This window comes from Lytechinus variegatus, chromosome 2 (genome assembly GCF_018143015.1).
Source record: "Lytechinus variegatus isolate NC3 chromosome 2, Lvar_3.0, whole genome shotgun sequence".
NCBI classification, from domain to species: Eukaryota; Metazoa; Echinodermata; class Echinoidea; order Temnopleuroida; family Toxopneustidae; genus Lytechinus; species Lytechinus variegatus.
Genome location: NC_054741.1, coordinates 71,182,798 through 71,197,819, shown reverse-complemented (window position 1 = coordinate 71,197,819; position 15,022 = coordinate 71,182,798). Strand labels below are relative to the sequence as shown.

At 34.7% G+C, this 15,022-nt stretch overlaps 1 protein-coding gene across 10 annotated transcripts in view; it reads left to right on the top strand.

Moving 5' to 3' along the window:
* The window catches only part of LOC121408894 (CAP-Gly domain-containing linker protein 1-like), an 87,208-nt gene extending 72,250 nt beyond the window's left edge, over window positions 1–14,958 (top strand). For all 10 annotated transcript variants that reach the window (XM_041600593.1, XM_041600589.1, XM_041600597.1 and 7 more), the window contains 9 exons: window positions 542–1,101; window positions 1,688–1,808; window positions 2,392–2,444; window positions 3,922–4,039; window positions 4,589–4,754; window positions 6,151–6,203; window positions 6,609–6,733; window positions 8,156–8,328; window positions 10,108–14,958. In XM_041600593.1, coding sequence (XP_041456527.1) covers window positions 542–1,101; window positions 1,688–1,808; window positions 2,392–2,444; window positions 3,922–4,039; window positions 4,589–4,754; window positions 6,151–6,203; window positions 6,609–6,733; window positions 8,156–8,328; window positions 10,108–10,154 — 1,416 coding nt within the window. In that variant the 3' untranslated portion in view covers window positions 10,155–14,958. The remainder of the gene's footprint in view (window positions 1–541; window positions 1,102–1,687; window positions 1,809–2,391; window positions 2,445–3,921; window positions 4,040–4,588; window positions 4,755–6,150; window positions 6,204–6,608; window positions 6,734–8,155; window positions 8,329–10,107) is intronic.
* Window positions 14,959–15,022: the final 64 nt, after the last annotated feature.

Sequence of the window (15,022 nt, the reverse complement as noted above, 5' to 3'; positions counted from 1 at the left end):
AGGTTTAAATAAATCCATATACATAGTATATATTACAGGGTTTATTGATCAGAGTAAATCATTACACAACTACATGTAGTGGCTAATTGTTAGCAATGTTTTACTTAAGCATTTTCTAGGTTTTTCTTCAAATGAAATGTTATGTGTCAACAAAATAATTTTAATTGTTGAGGAGTGGAGAGAATTGCAGTTGTGCATTATGTCCAGGTGACTTCAAAAGATATTTTTATAAGGAAACCTGAAAGGAAGCTTGGTGACTTGTTAAAAGAAATATTGTAACATATTGAAGGAAACCAAATAGGAACTTTAAAAGGAAACTCAATGACTCATTTTGCATATGAAAACACATTATTCCTTGATGTAAGATTATTGAGGTGCCTAATACTCACAATTTTTTTCTGCAACATTTTTCACATGAGCAGGGCAGAATATATATTCTGTTGATTGAAAGCTATGTACGTGTATAGAAAATTTATATATGTTGGTGCATTTGGTTTTGTTTTTGTAAAGTGTCATTTTGATGGATACTCTCTATTTCTAGGTGGAAAAAAGTTTGTCTGAAGCAAGGGCTTCACTGGAAATGGTCTCAAAGGAGAAGGAAGCCCTATCAGGGGATCAGTTATCACTTGGGAGTCATCTCCAACAGAGGGACCAGGAATGCTCCAGGTTAAGAAATGAAATCAAGACTCTGAATGAGAAAATTGACACTTATCAATACCAAATAACAACTATTAAATCGTCCATGTCAGATGAGAAAACCTTGTTTGAGAATGAAAGAACTAGACTGAGTGAACAGGTTACTGAGAAGGAAACAGAAAGTGTGCATCTCCAAGAAGAAGTGTCCAGTCTGAAGGAGCAGGTGTCCACCTACGAGGCCAAGCTTGATGAACTGGACTCTCTAAGGAAGGAGAAGGCTGAGGTTGAGGAAGAGAGGACAAGGTTTGCAGATCGGTTCCAGGAGAAGGAGAAGGATACAGAGCGGCTCCTGGGGGAGGTAGGGAGCTTGAAGCAGCAGGTGGAGAGCTATCAGACTCAGCTCAATCTAGCCAAGCAAGCATCCTCAGAAGGAGAGAACAATGTAGGAGCTTTACAAGCTGAACTGTGAGTAGGATGACATTAAGTATTGTCTCTCTCTTTTTTCCTCTTTCTGCAGTGGTTATAGTATATACCCAGCCGATGGGATGGGAGTGTGACACCAAAACACTCTTATACCCCAACTTTATTGCTACTATGGTTAAAATATTGGAGAGGAGATTGCTTCCCGCATTACTGCCGAACTGAACAAGTCATACCTTATTTACCAGGGAAAATGATGAGATACATGCTCAGTTTGGAAAGCATTTACGATTGTGATACAAATTTTTTTAAAATGGAGTTGGCACTCTTTTGTCAATGCTGGCACTGTTTCTATTCAATTTTAAAAAGTAAAGAAGGAAATGGTAAGATTATTCTGTTGTTCATGATAATAGCTATCTTTACCACTCATAGGATTAATCTTGATGAAAGATAGGGGGAATGTGATTGGCATTTTACAATTCTGTCAGTTTTCACATTCTTTGTGCTGTGCATGCAGTTTGTAATGTCAAGTCTCTGCAGTAGTTCTTTCATCACATTTTCAAGTCAATCTTCAGTGTGTAAGAATGAATTTTGTAGACTTGATGTAAATATCTGTTGAAATTGATGACAGGGCTGAAGCAAGGCATAGGCTCAAGATGGAACAGGAAAAAGTGAACAAGCTAGAGACAGATATGAGCAACACACAGCAAGATATCAATGCATTGCAGATGGCCAGCAAAGAGAAAGAAATGGTATGTTGGACAGGGCTTACATTGTGAATATGTCACTGTAATTCATAATAAAGAAATGCATTGTCATTAGTTTATAGATAAATGTATTTCTTTCCTGCTTCTAAATTATTACTTTGAAGTGAAATCCAATTACATGGATCCAGTGACATGGTCAGTTTAGCCTAACCTCGCTTTGAACTTTGTCTACTGTACTGTCAGCAGATATCCATGTCTCAACTAGAAATTTCCATTCACTCATGGCAGATAATTATTTTGGTATTCTAGTCCTTTTCCATGTGTTTTTTTGTGTGTGTTCATTTGAAAAGGATAGGGGTGATAATAGCTGGTAAAAATAGTGATGATGATGACACTGCCACCGACAACAATGATTTAGAAGATGATGATGATAAAAAGATAATGATATTGATGATGGTAAAGATTCTGAATATTATAATGCTGTGAATATGATGATGAAACAGTAGTCCATGGTCATTTGATTTGAATGATAAATGGTTTGTATCTAATACCTGATATATTTCATTTATGAGGATTTCGTAAATGAAATTCCAAAAGCTACGATTCTTTCTCCATTCTCCTTCAACAGATGGAGCAGAAGAATTTAGACCTTACAAATGAACTCCAAACGGTGAAGGCTGAGTAAGTGTAGTCATACTTATCACAATTCTTGACAAATGTACACTGAAGTGCAAAAGACTGATGAATACTATACCTGCCAATAAAAAAGGCAGACTTAACCCTAATAAGAATCACACTTTCTCAACATTTTTTGCGATAAATCCGCCGCAATTTTTGTCTCACCTGCTTAGCAGAGTGAGACTATAGGCGCCGCTTTTCCGACGGCGGCGGCGTCAACATCAAATCTTAACCTAAGGTTAAGTTTTTGAAATGACATCATAACTTAGAAAGTCTATGGACCTAGTTCATGAAACTTAGACATAAGGTTAATCAAGTATCACCAAACATCCTGCATGAGTTTCACGTCACATGACCAAGGTCAAAGGTCATTTAGGGTCAATGAACTTTGGCCGATTGGGGGTATCTGTTGAATTACAATCAAAACTTTAAAAGTTTTTGGATCTGATTCATGAAACTTGGACATTATAGTAATCAAGTATCACTGAAAATCCTGTGCAAGTTTCAGGTCACATGATCAAGGTCAAAGGTCATTTAGGGTCAATGAACTTTGGCCAAATTGGGGGTATTTGTTGAATTACCATCATAACTTTAAAAGTGTGTTGGTCTAGTTCATAAAACTTGGACATAAGAGTAATCAAGTATCACTGAACATTCTGTGCGCATTTTAGGTCACATGACCAAGGTCAAAGGTCAATGAACTTTGGCAATAATAGGGGTATCTGTTGAATTACCATCATAACTTTGCAAGTTTATTGATCTGACTTTTGAAACTTGGACATAAGAGTAATCAAGTATCACTGAATATCCTGTGCAAGTTTCAGGTCACATGATCAAGGTCAAAGGTCATGTGAGGTCAATGAACTTTGGCCACATTGGGGGTATTTGTTGAATTACCATCCTATCTCTGTAAAGTGTATTGGTCTAGTTCATAAAACGTGGAAATAAAGAGTAACCAAGTATCACTGAACATCATGTGCGAGTTATAGTAGTTTTCAAAGTCAGCACTACTGCTATGTTGAATCGCGTGATGCAGGTGAGACGCCAGAGGCATTCCACTTGTTTGTTTTTGTATCGCGTCGCTTACTTAGTTTTTACTTATTTTGAGACCAAAATTGCAACCCCCTGGTAAACGATTCTGAAATCACGCAACATTTTGTAAGTGCATGCAGACCCACAATAGCTCAAAAACATGAATTCATGTGCAAATCCAATGCAAAAAGTATTTTGAGCCAAAATTCATAAATGTATCATTTTGCTTACTGATTATAATAAATTAATTTCATCTTGTCTATGGTCAAAATAAAGTCCCCGACAATTTTCATTGAAAAAAACAATAAAAAACTTTATTGTGTACAATGTTTTTATGGCAATGTCAATGAAAAAAAAGCTTCAGTGCTTTCCAATATGAAATGCTGTTGCATTATTCAGTGAATATGGGGTATGGAATAATACTTTACTGTAATCTTCTCTTTATCAGTTTTGAATTGAGGATAGTAGACATTGAGTCGGAGAAGGAATCACTCCAGACCACCTTGGATATCACCAACTCAATAGTGGCTCAGAACAAAAATGAACTAGACAAGTGCAAACAGGAGGTAGGTGTTACTGAAAACTGTTTTATTGTTGGCTTCGATCTCTTCATCTCTTTAATTAAAGAGAAAATTTTGAGATGCTTTTGATAGGCATTTGAATTAAAGGGCAAATTTGCCAGATTTACTTAGATAGAGATAGAAATGATGAGATTGGGTGCAACAATAGAGCTTAAGATCACATTGATTGACATCTTCTCCATAGAGCGTACAGAGGGGATGATGACAGGTGAAAGATTTATGCTTGTGCTGATATGTGCATATTGCAAGTCTATCTCTAGTCATAGTAAGATTTCCACTGCAGGGCTACTTAGCAAAAACGTTAGTGATCAATTGCTAACTGGCAATGGCCAATCAAATTCAATGTACCATGTGCTTTTTGTTAAAAACAGTGTCCTGAAACCAATCAGTGTTATTTCATATTTGTTATCCATTACAAACCTATGTGTTTCTTGGTTCAGAACAACCCTATGAGAGTTGTTCTGTGAGGGCATTCTAATGTCAAATGTCACAGGGAAGAGAGAGAATATATTGTCTTGAATTTAATCCTAATAGATTGCCCAATACCAGGGTGAAAGTGCCTTGGCTAGCAGCTATAAATCTACCATCGGTGAGCTTGAGAAAGATAAAGCTAGTCTTCAACAACAAGTGAGCGATCTTCAGTCTGCCTTGGTTTCCTCACAGAGCACACCATCCACACACATAGATGTTGATATGGATGGTAAGTATAATTGGCAAGATTGAATATACCTATAAATCAATGTGTAATTTTCAGGCTGATAATCAGGTATGAACACCTTAGCACATTTTTGATACAGTAAAATGTTCAATTTTCTCTTCAACTTGCTTGTAATTTCTTTTGTAATGATAACCTTGTGTTTCATACAATTTCTGAAAATATCAATGTCCTATGTCACATATATTTGGTTTACCCCTCCAAAAAATGTAGAATAAGATATTTTATGGTGGAAAAATTATGCCCAGGAAATTTACTTCATGACATGTAAAGAAAAAAAAATGTTTTCTACCAGTTTCATTGTCGCACAACAGAATACCATAGAACTATTTAAATGTATGCATCATTGTCCAATCAGATCTTTCGACATGAACAAAGTATGTCTGGATTATGCATATTAACATCATCATAATGTCTGTTGAACACATGGAAAATGATTACCATGCAACCACAAGTTGCCAAACCAAGTTATTTTGTTATGCAATATCCCCCACCCCTTTCAATGAAGTGCCATTTGAATGTGGTTTGAATTGTTTTCACATGTGAACAAGTACCATGGTTAGTTCATGATGGTCAATGAAAGCTGAACTCAATACTCTTGTATATTAAAGGACAAGTCCACCCCAACAAAAACTTGATTTGAATAAAAAGAGAAAAATTCAACAAGCCTAACTATGAAAATTTCATCAAAATCGGATGTAAAATAAGAAAGTTATGGCATTTTAAAGTTTCGCTTATTTTCAACAAAATAGTTATATGAACGAGCCAGTTACATCCAAATGAGAGAGTTGATGACATCACTCACTCACTATTTCTTTTGTATTTTATTATATGAAATATGAAATATTTTTATTTTCTCGTCATTGTCATGTGAAATGAAGTTTCATTCCTCCCTGAACACGTGGAATTCCATTATTTTAACATTTCGTGCTTCAGGCAATGAGGTCCTAATCATCAAATTCCTAAAAATTGAAATATTGTATAATTCAAACAATAACAAACAAGAAATAGTGAGTGAGTGACGTCATCGACTCTCTCATTTGGATGTAACTGGCTCGTTCATATAACTATTTTGTTGAAAATTAGCGAAACTTTGAAATGTCATAACTTTCTTATTTTACATCCGATTTTGATGAAATTTTCAGCATTGTGCTTGTCTGATTTTTCTCTATTGATTTAAATCAACATTTTTCTGAGGTGGACTTGACCTTTAAATATTAGTGATTGACAGCATTGCACAAAAAAAGAAGCATTCTTGGCATCATGGCTCAGAATAACCATCATTGGACTATTATAATTTTACAGTTGCTCTAGTATGAGAGCATCTCAACTGAAAACAGATGCTGTGGATTTACATGCATTATTTGTTGTATATTTCAAGGAGATCCAGCAGTAGCCAAGCTTCAAGAAGAGAAGGAGATGGCAGAAGGACAGGTGAGGATTCCTCTTTTATTTCAAGCTGTAATAGTTGCTCTCAGTCATATGTTGTTTGCATGATTGGCCATGTACCTTTACATCTCAAAAAATATAAATTCATTACTTTTTATCAGAGTAACAATAACTCTCTAAGCAGTTCTGTTTTTCACAGATTGAGATATGCTGATATAATTTGTGCATGAACTTTATTTATGTTTCAGTAGTTCATGAAAGAAACTGTAACTTGTTGATCCAGTTAGGTTCTTAGTCGCTTTATATGTGAAACTTTGGAAGACTTGATTAGTGTATGATTTGAAATCTTTGGCTTTATTTTGTGCTTTGATTGTAGGGATGATAATTGCATTTAATTTATGGGATTTTAAAAGAGTTCTCTAAACATCATTCTTTGTGTTTAATCTACAGGTAACATTCCTAAACTCAGTTATTGTGGACCTCCAGCGCAAGAATGATGAACTACGTGCCAAACTCGAAGCCATGGAGACGAGCTACATGAATGGAGATCACGAAGATATAGGATTTGATGTAGAGTGAGTAATATCACAAAATTATTCAGGTTTTCCTGCTATTCTTGAATTTAAAAAAAAAATGCCATTTTGGTTTAATGTAGAAATATTGGGATGTTAAAGGTATCATAGTTTGTTTAAGTTCAATGCTGCACAGAGACCATTCACAGGAGACACTGGCATTTTAACAGTTCCATGTCATTTGCTCCAGCGACAATTGCTCCAATGGAAAGTATTCCCTTTTAGCTAAACATAAAATCTAACATCTAAAATTTAATAAACCCTAATCATTATGTTTCCATTATTCTGAACCAAAACACTCTATTATAATCCTAACTCTACCCCTATGCCTTCTGAGATATTAAGACCGGAGCAAATGTCGCAGGAGCAATGTTGTGTCACCAATTTAACATATCAAAATTTTAAGTCTATGGCAGGTAGGTTAAAAATATTACAGTCAGTAAATATTAATTGTGCATATTCATATTTTGAGCTCTTATTAGTGGTCTTTATGAGCATGTGCTCTTTGCAGACTTTTTCTGTAGTACACACTCAAATGACAATCTTCGCTTTCAGGAATCGGGGGATAGGGGTGGGCGGGTTGCTCTTTATAGACGTGTGATTCTTACAGAGGTGTGGTCAGTAGGTTTGATTGTACTTTGTATTGTTCAAAAGTTTTTAAATACGTACTTTCAAAGTTTTTATTTATCTTCTCATGATGTTTGTTTGTGCTTGGCCAGAAATCAAATTGCACTCATATCACTTCTGTCCATTCTGACCACCTGCCAATGTGTGAATCACAACAATAAAGGATGACCATCTGTTTTCTTGCTTTTCTTTTTAAAGAGAGAGAATATGGACATATTCTTCTGACTGCTAATGATTTGTTGAGCAATGCATCTTTACAATTTGCTTGTGTGTGATGAAATGTGTGGTAAAGGGAAAAAGAATGGTGTCTGCATGTTAGGGAAAATGATTTCTCAGAATTGCATTTAGGCATTTTGACTGTGTGTCATGGCAGTGTTATGAAATGTTTGACATGTTGATAATACAATGAGTAAGTTGGTTCCATTTTAAAAATCTTTCTCTTATGGGGTGTGTGGTTCTGCTTTGTAGATAGTCACTAAACTCTCTGTTATTATTAGCTTAAAGTAAAAAAAAATCTTGTAAAAGGAAAAAGAAAAAGAGGGCACAGTAGCTCATTGGCAGAATCGCAAAACCTTTGGATATGATGTAAAGCAGTTGGCCCCATAGTTTTTTATACAACAAATTTCCTAGCAATCAAGATTTGACAATATTGTATCCCAAAGAATATGAAAGATATCTCCAGTCCCATGCCATGTTTTTTCATGCTGGAATTGTCTTTGAAGTGTGAATACAAGCATCACGGTGTGAAGTGCATGCCTTCAACTAAATCCCACCTCTTTCTCCCTGCCCCCAATCTAGCATGGACTCCAGCACCCACGGCCCGCCTCCTCGACTCTTCTGTGATATCTGCGATGTCTTTGACTTGCACGAGACTGAAGACTGCCCTCTTCAGGCTAGTTCAGACAGTCCGCCAGCCAGCCAGTATCATGGCAGTCGCAGTGAAGTGAGGCCGTACTGCGACATTTGCGAAGGTAAGCACTGCATGAAATAAATGAAATGGAATGGTTCTTTGCTTGGTTGTGTACGAGGGATGTTCGCATGTTCAAAATATCAAATAGTTTTGTCAGAAATTGCAAAGTTTTTTCAATTTTCTTCCTCATTTACTTGTTTATACAGTTTATCGAAGTGGCCTCTTATAATTCTTTAATGATTATTGTGGTACCAGAACAATATTTTTATTATAATGAGTTTGTATTATATGTGCATGTATGACTGTTATATATAATGTAAAACACATGAATTTTTATCACATTACTAGCCCATTTAAAGTGAAAATAGGTTAATTTACAACCTGAATTGGCAGAAGCAAAATTTGCTGGAACTTTTGGGGTCTTTTTTATTAAATGAAAATTAAACCATTTTGGAAGTAAACATCTTTCATTTTCCTTTCTAAGTCATTTTTTACAGGAATTTTCAATAGAACTCAAAGCTAGAAGATTGAAAAAAAGACCAATCCACTCAAATAGTACACATAGTGCTCTTCTTCAGTATAAGTGTCATGTGTTTTTAGGAATGTTAAACAGTAATCCATAAATATCCCTGACTTGTTGAAAGGCTGCTAAAGGCATGTCTGCATTAGCATTGAGGCACCTGAATGTGATTGCTGTCCATTACCTGAAAAAAGAAAGATGAGATGATATGATGTTGTGTGAAAAGCTGATCCAAAACTAATATACATGTAATAGTAGGCAGTTGTAGAAATATATGAAATATTGTCTTTGAAATATGTTTGTATTATAATCAAACTGTTAATTCTACAATTTTATCACAATGAGATATTGTATAAGATCACTTTAACCCCCTTATTTATAAATTCTTACCTCTCAATAACCTGTTGAAATCAAAGCATTATACTTTGTGGTAAAATCTGTCAAGATGTAGTGTACATGTAATCAGTACATAATCTTTCAAGTTTTGCTTGATTTTTTAGAGCAAATTCTGGAGGTACTCAAATTCATTTTGCGATGACATTCGTGATTGAAGCCCATAGAGTTTCCCTGATCCAGTTCACCAGGGAAGGAAAAGGTCATAAAATTGAAAATTTACCAATTTCTGGAGACTTGACTAATTCCCCTACTGGTCCGTAGTATGCGCAAATATTGTAGTTTTGTTTGAAGCCCTTTTTTTATGATTCACCTTATATGTTGGTGATAACCACATTCCCTAAAATGCAATATCATACTTCCCTAATTCAGTGTGCTTCATGCTCTTCATTGCTTTGTAGGTATCAGGAAAAATTAGTCTTCTAGTTTGTCATGAAATTCCAAAATGATTCTACACAATTTTCCTGTGCTATTAAGCGAACTGTAGTTACAATTTAGTGATTTCAGGCAATAGGAGGTGAATTAGAAAAAGATTTTCTTAGGTAGAACATTGACTAGTATTGGTGATTTAATATTTTATTGATGTAGTGTGTACTTAACAAAAATGTCTTGATGGCAGTTGTTATGAAGAATTCATATTTTTATTATCTTAATCTCTCCACCTTTCTCTCTTTTCTTGTCTCTCCACCCTCCTGCCATGTCCATCATTGTGTTTTTCCATTTCTTTCTCTCTCAAATTCTTTGTCCTTTATCTCCATTTCTTCTACTTCACCTTACCGACATGTATGTTACATTGTATCCCCTCTCTGCTGTTCTCTCTCTCCTCACATCTATTGTTATGTTCTGTTTCTCTTCTGTTGTCCTTATGGTTCCATCTTTCCACCCCCCCCCCCCCGCCCCTTCCTGTATCTCTCATTGAATCTCCAGTTTTCGGCCATTGGACAGAGAACTGCGATGACGAGCAGACATACTAGGGCTCTCAGTGGATCATCTGGATGGCAAAGAACTCATTCTAACCCTTGATCAGTACTTTCCTTTTCATGTCTGCTGGAACATGGAGAACAGTGGTGAATTCTTGTCCTGGAGTTGGCACTATGGCATGCGTCCTCAGGCAGTGGGTCTGAGATGCTTCTCATATCATCGTCATCATATGACAAATTCAAGTGGAGGTTGCTGTCTAATATCAAGAGATGGTGTTCAGCGATGGATGTGCATAAAGTTGATTCCTCTCAATATGAATGGTTATGTCGGGTTGCATCATGTAAGAAAAGACAAACCAGCATCGCCTTGCTCAGGTCTTAGCCATGAATTACTGGTGGATCTTGTGGCAGTGTGTGGTGTCAGCTATACTTTTGAACATACTTGCTATGGAGAACTTAATAAGCGCACTTGCATAGGGTAATGTCTTAGATAGTAAGGGAGTGTGTCCATTAGAGGTTTGAATATGCAGAGAGGTATTGTAGAAAGCATTTGGTATTGATCTGTCTCACATTGTAATGCCTGGGAGTTAGCAGCTCTGTAATATGCTTAAATGTGTTGGGATCTTACTAAATGGAGGCATTCTGAAGTAAAGAAAATATACCTTTTTATTTAAAATATAACAAAAGAAACCTGCTGTTCGTATAATACAAGGACTTAAGCTGTCATTGGTTCCTCTTTTTCGTATTGCATAGAGAATACTGGACATACACAGGCACATTTTTGTACAGGTTTCCTTGTATTTTCTTTGAGAAAAATGAGCCGTGTTTCCTTAGTGCGAGCTGTCTGCAGTCACTTGCATATGATATAGATGAGCTCGTGGTGTAAAGAATATGGTTTGTTAGAAAATTAGCAGTGTCCAGTTGATATTGAATTGTCCTGGAAAATGGAGGAAGTTAATAAGGAGGATGCGTTAGAGTTCTAGGACTGACATTAAAGTCTAGGTCCTGAAGTGGTTTATGATTTGCCAAATTAGACCTTGGTCCATCGTTGAACCTCTAAAAGAATTACTGTGAATGAATAAAATCAACAGCCCCATATTTAACGTGATGCATCATGAGAAAAGTTATGAAGAGAAATTTAATTTTCATGTCATTATTTTCCATAAGAAACAAGGAAGCTTTCAAAGCAGTTTTGGAAGGAAAAGTTTTGAAAGGGAATCCAAGGTAAACAAAGTCAGAAAATAAATCAAATATTTGCTGACTTATTATAAGGAAGCATCTGATGAGGATCATTTTATTCCAAATGTGATCTAGCTTTACCATTGACCTGCTTTAGTGCAAGCAAAATATGCCTGGTTTGGCAAGCATTGGGGATGCTGCCATGAGGTCTAATAGGAAAATACATACCATGATCAGTTGACTTTCAATTCTCAAACATGCCTAATATCACCATATCTGTTACAGGATATTGCTCCTTTGAAAGCTTTTCAACAGATAAATGGCCGTGCAAATGCTGTAAATCATCCTTATCTCATTATTTAAAATGTTTATCCAAGATTTACAATGTAATTGTGACTAGAATGCTTCATACTATTTTACCAAAAATCTTTTTTGGCCTTTTATGTACAATGAAACTTGTATACTGAGAATATTGAGATTTTGAAGCACTTTTGTTGCTCAACCGTCCTCTTTTGTATATAAAAAGCATGATGCTGTAAGTTAATCAGTATTAGAAGCTACTGTTGGTGGCATTATGTGGTATTGAGGAAATATCACAAGACTTTTATGCACCTCTTTGCAATAATTATCTCCACATAGTCCAAGAGACTGTGTAGATATTGTATGTTAACTTTATTTATGAACTTTTTTGTATTTTAATCCAAGACCTTGAAAATAAAAATGCTTGCTTACAGAAGAAAGCTTTCTACTAGGAGTATACATGTACCTCTAGAAATTACAAGTAGGTGTGTGCCCTCATACCCATACTTGTTTAACTGGTCAATAAATATCTTTGGGATTTCAAATCGGTCTGTTGTGTTATATCATGGAGAAACATTGATTGCTGTGAGGGTTATATTCCAGAAATAGCAATTGGTTTTACCTGTATGGCTCTGTGCGATATGCATTTAATGACACGTGTTTCCATTTTTGTATGTTGGGAATACTCCCCATTGGCATTTTCATAAAGCTTTACTTAAATTTGGCTAACTTACAAACTGATCTCAAGAAGTTTGAGTAAGAATTTTTTTAAATTTGCCCTCTAATGGATAGAAAGTGTTGTGTTGGACAAGAAAAATCCACAAACACTTCATAAAAAGAAATAGTGTGTCAGTACTTGAGCTAGTATTGCCTTATCCAGTACTCAAAGACTCCCTTTTGAAAGCTAACAATGCTCTCTTTATAAATTTGGCATTGTTATGTGAATGTGTTTAAATCCCTTCAAAAATTTCATTTATTTAGAGATTTTTTTTGAAAAATTCTATGAGCTTTGCATATCATGTGATTGATCATGTGTTTCATCATGTTTCTCATTATTGCTTGTTTCCATGCTTGCTGTGTTTTCATCATTATTCATGCTTGAATTTTGTTTGTACTTGTTTGTAGTATTGTATGCACCTCTATCTGTGAAAATATTTTCTTATTGAAATTATCCAAAGTTACATCGAATGAGTGTAATGTCTATTCTTTATGTTTTTAGTTAAAATCTTGAAATTGAAATGAAATATTATTATTAAAGAGATATAATTCTAAATATACATTTGTATCAAGTTGTAAATATAGTGTTTACAAAATTGTAAAATTATTTATAGCACAGATTATGTAGATGCAAAATTTGTGTATGGGATGACCGAGATATTTTTATGTGAATATGGGTTTTGTTTCTCTTCTTTACGCTTAACAGTCTCTCAAACTGTGTAGTATGATTACTAAAGCAATCAAGTTGTTTTGACCACAATTTGGTGTTTTCTTGTCTCTGTGTACATTGTTGTAGAGGTATGGTATATTGTAGAAGGAAAAAAAAAAGAAAGTCTCAACTATGGAAAGCGACGGGTTTCGTACTTCATCTGGGAGATACAGTTGCTTTCTAATTTGTTCAACAATTTGTATGTTTTGACCAATGAAACCTTATTTTTAATGTTTTAGTGCTAAAACGTTAAAAACGAGAGGTTTCATTGGTCAAAACATACAAATTCTTCACCGTTTTGTTTTGAGTTAGAAGTCAGAAATATAAGTGTTGAGTCAGAAACTCTCACAACAAAATACTAATACATGTGGGTATCCAGTTTTAGAGTATATTTTGAGTGAACAACTGAACATAGATGCATTCTAAATAATTGTGTCACTGGCTTTCCGTAGTTGAGTGTCATGGGATCAATCACAAGTCTTTGTGTTACCAGGTCCCACTGAGTGTCAAGGCCTTGTACAAGCACTGTCTGTATCTCTGGTAGGGTGTAAAAACAAAGCCCAGAAAACAAGTGTTTTTAAATATCACTAACATTGGCTTACAAAAAATAAATCCCAAGTGTATTTACATTGTTCTTTCCGTCATAATCTTGGAGTGTTATGCTACAATATACTTCTGTAAGGTCATTCAGTCATAGATAATGTGAAAATGGTGTAATTAAAAAAATCTTGTTCCTAACTTCTAATACTCACTTATCGAATTGAATATATTTTCTAGTATATCATGATGAAATCAAAATCTTTACAAAGTTACTAAATCACTTTACTAACAAGCTTCTTTATGTTGTTTACTGTATTTTATAGGAATGTTCAATTCTTACTAGGCAAATGGAATTTGATAAATCAGTCACACATAACACTTTTCCAAATTACTCCCAAATGTCCAAGATCTTCTTTAATGAATGGTCGTCAAATATTGACGATGAGTAGATGATATGCTCTCCTGTCAATTTGCATTAATCATTTGTTACTCTGGCTTAAAAATTACTGTCAGAATAGTTAATAATCCCATACTTGATTTGTTTGTTTTCAATGGGTTCAAGAGAGAAAGTTCTATTATTTCATAATGCCTCACTTATGTTGTTTTTGTCATAGTTTTTCTAGGACATTTCTTTGTCTGATATATCTCATGGAATAAAAAAGTGTGCCTATACTTTATATGATATACCAAAACTAACTCATAATTATTATGCTTTGAAATCTGCTATTTATTTTGTTTTCATGCTCAATTTTTCTTGAATTGCTTTGAACAAGGTTCTTGTTAATTGAGTTTTCATTTATTAAAACAATTTATAAGTGCTTTTCACAACATAAAGGAAAGGCCAAGTTTCAGATAAGATCATTATTTTGCAGTTTTGTAATTCTCTTTATGATGTACATGTATGATTGAAGAATATCATGTAAAAGGAAAGAACACAGCTTTCATCATTTCATGAATTACAAAAGCTTGTTTCTTGTTTTATAATCAATCAATGAGAATCGCAAGTTTTTGTTTAATAATTTTGTTTCTCCATGGATTTTCTTTTCCGCGATATGATGTGTGATTTTCCATCACAGTACACTATCAGGTACAATGGTTTCAAAATATCTGTATTCTCCAAGTTTCTTGTCATCTTTAACTGATTCTTCCACTTTAAGATATAAAAATTGTTGTTATTCATTTGTTTCATTTGATTGTTAAGTAGTTTTTTTAAGTGTTTGTATCAGTTTTATTGGAAAAGTACAAGAACATGTACCCAGATGTTATTTACATGTATAATCTCATGGCTTGCCAAATAGTAAGATGCCTTTGACGTTTTCAACACTTTTTTTTCACTGTGTGTAAGTATGATAAATACAATGCAGGCATTCCAGCCTATATAATGCTAGTATTTACATACATGTTTGGTGTCTTCTTTGAAGAAAAATATGTTGTCAGAAACAAGAATACTTCACCCCCCCAGACCTTCATGATCCTG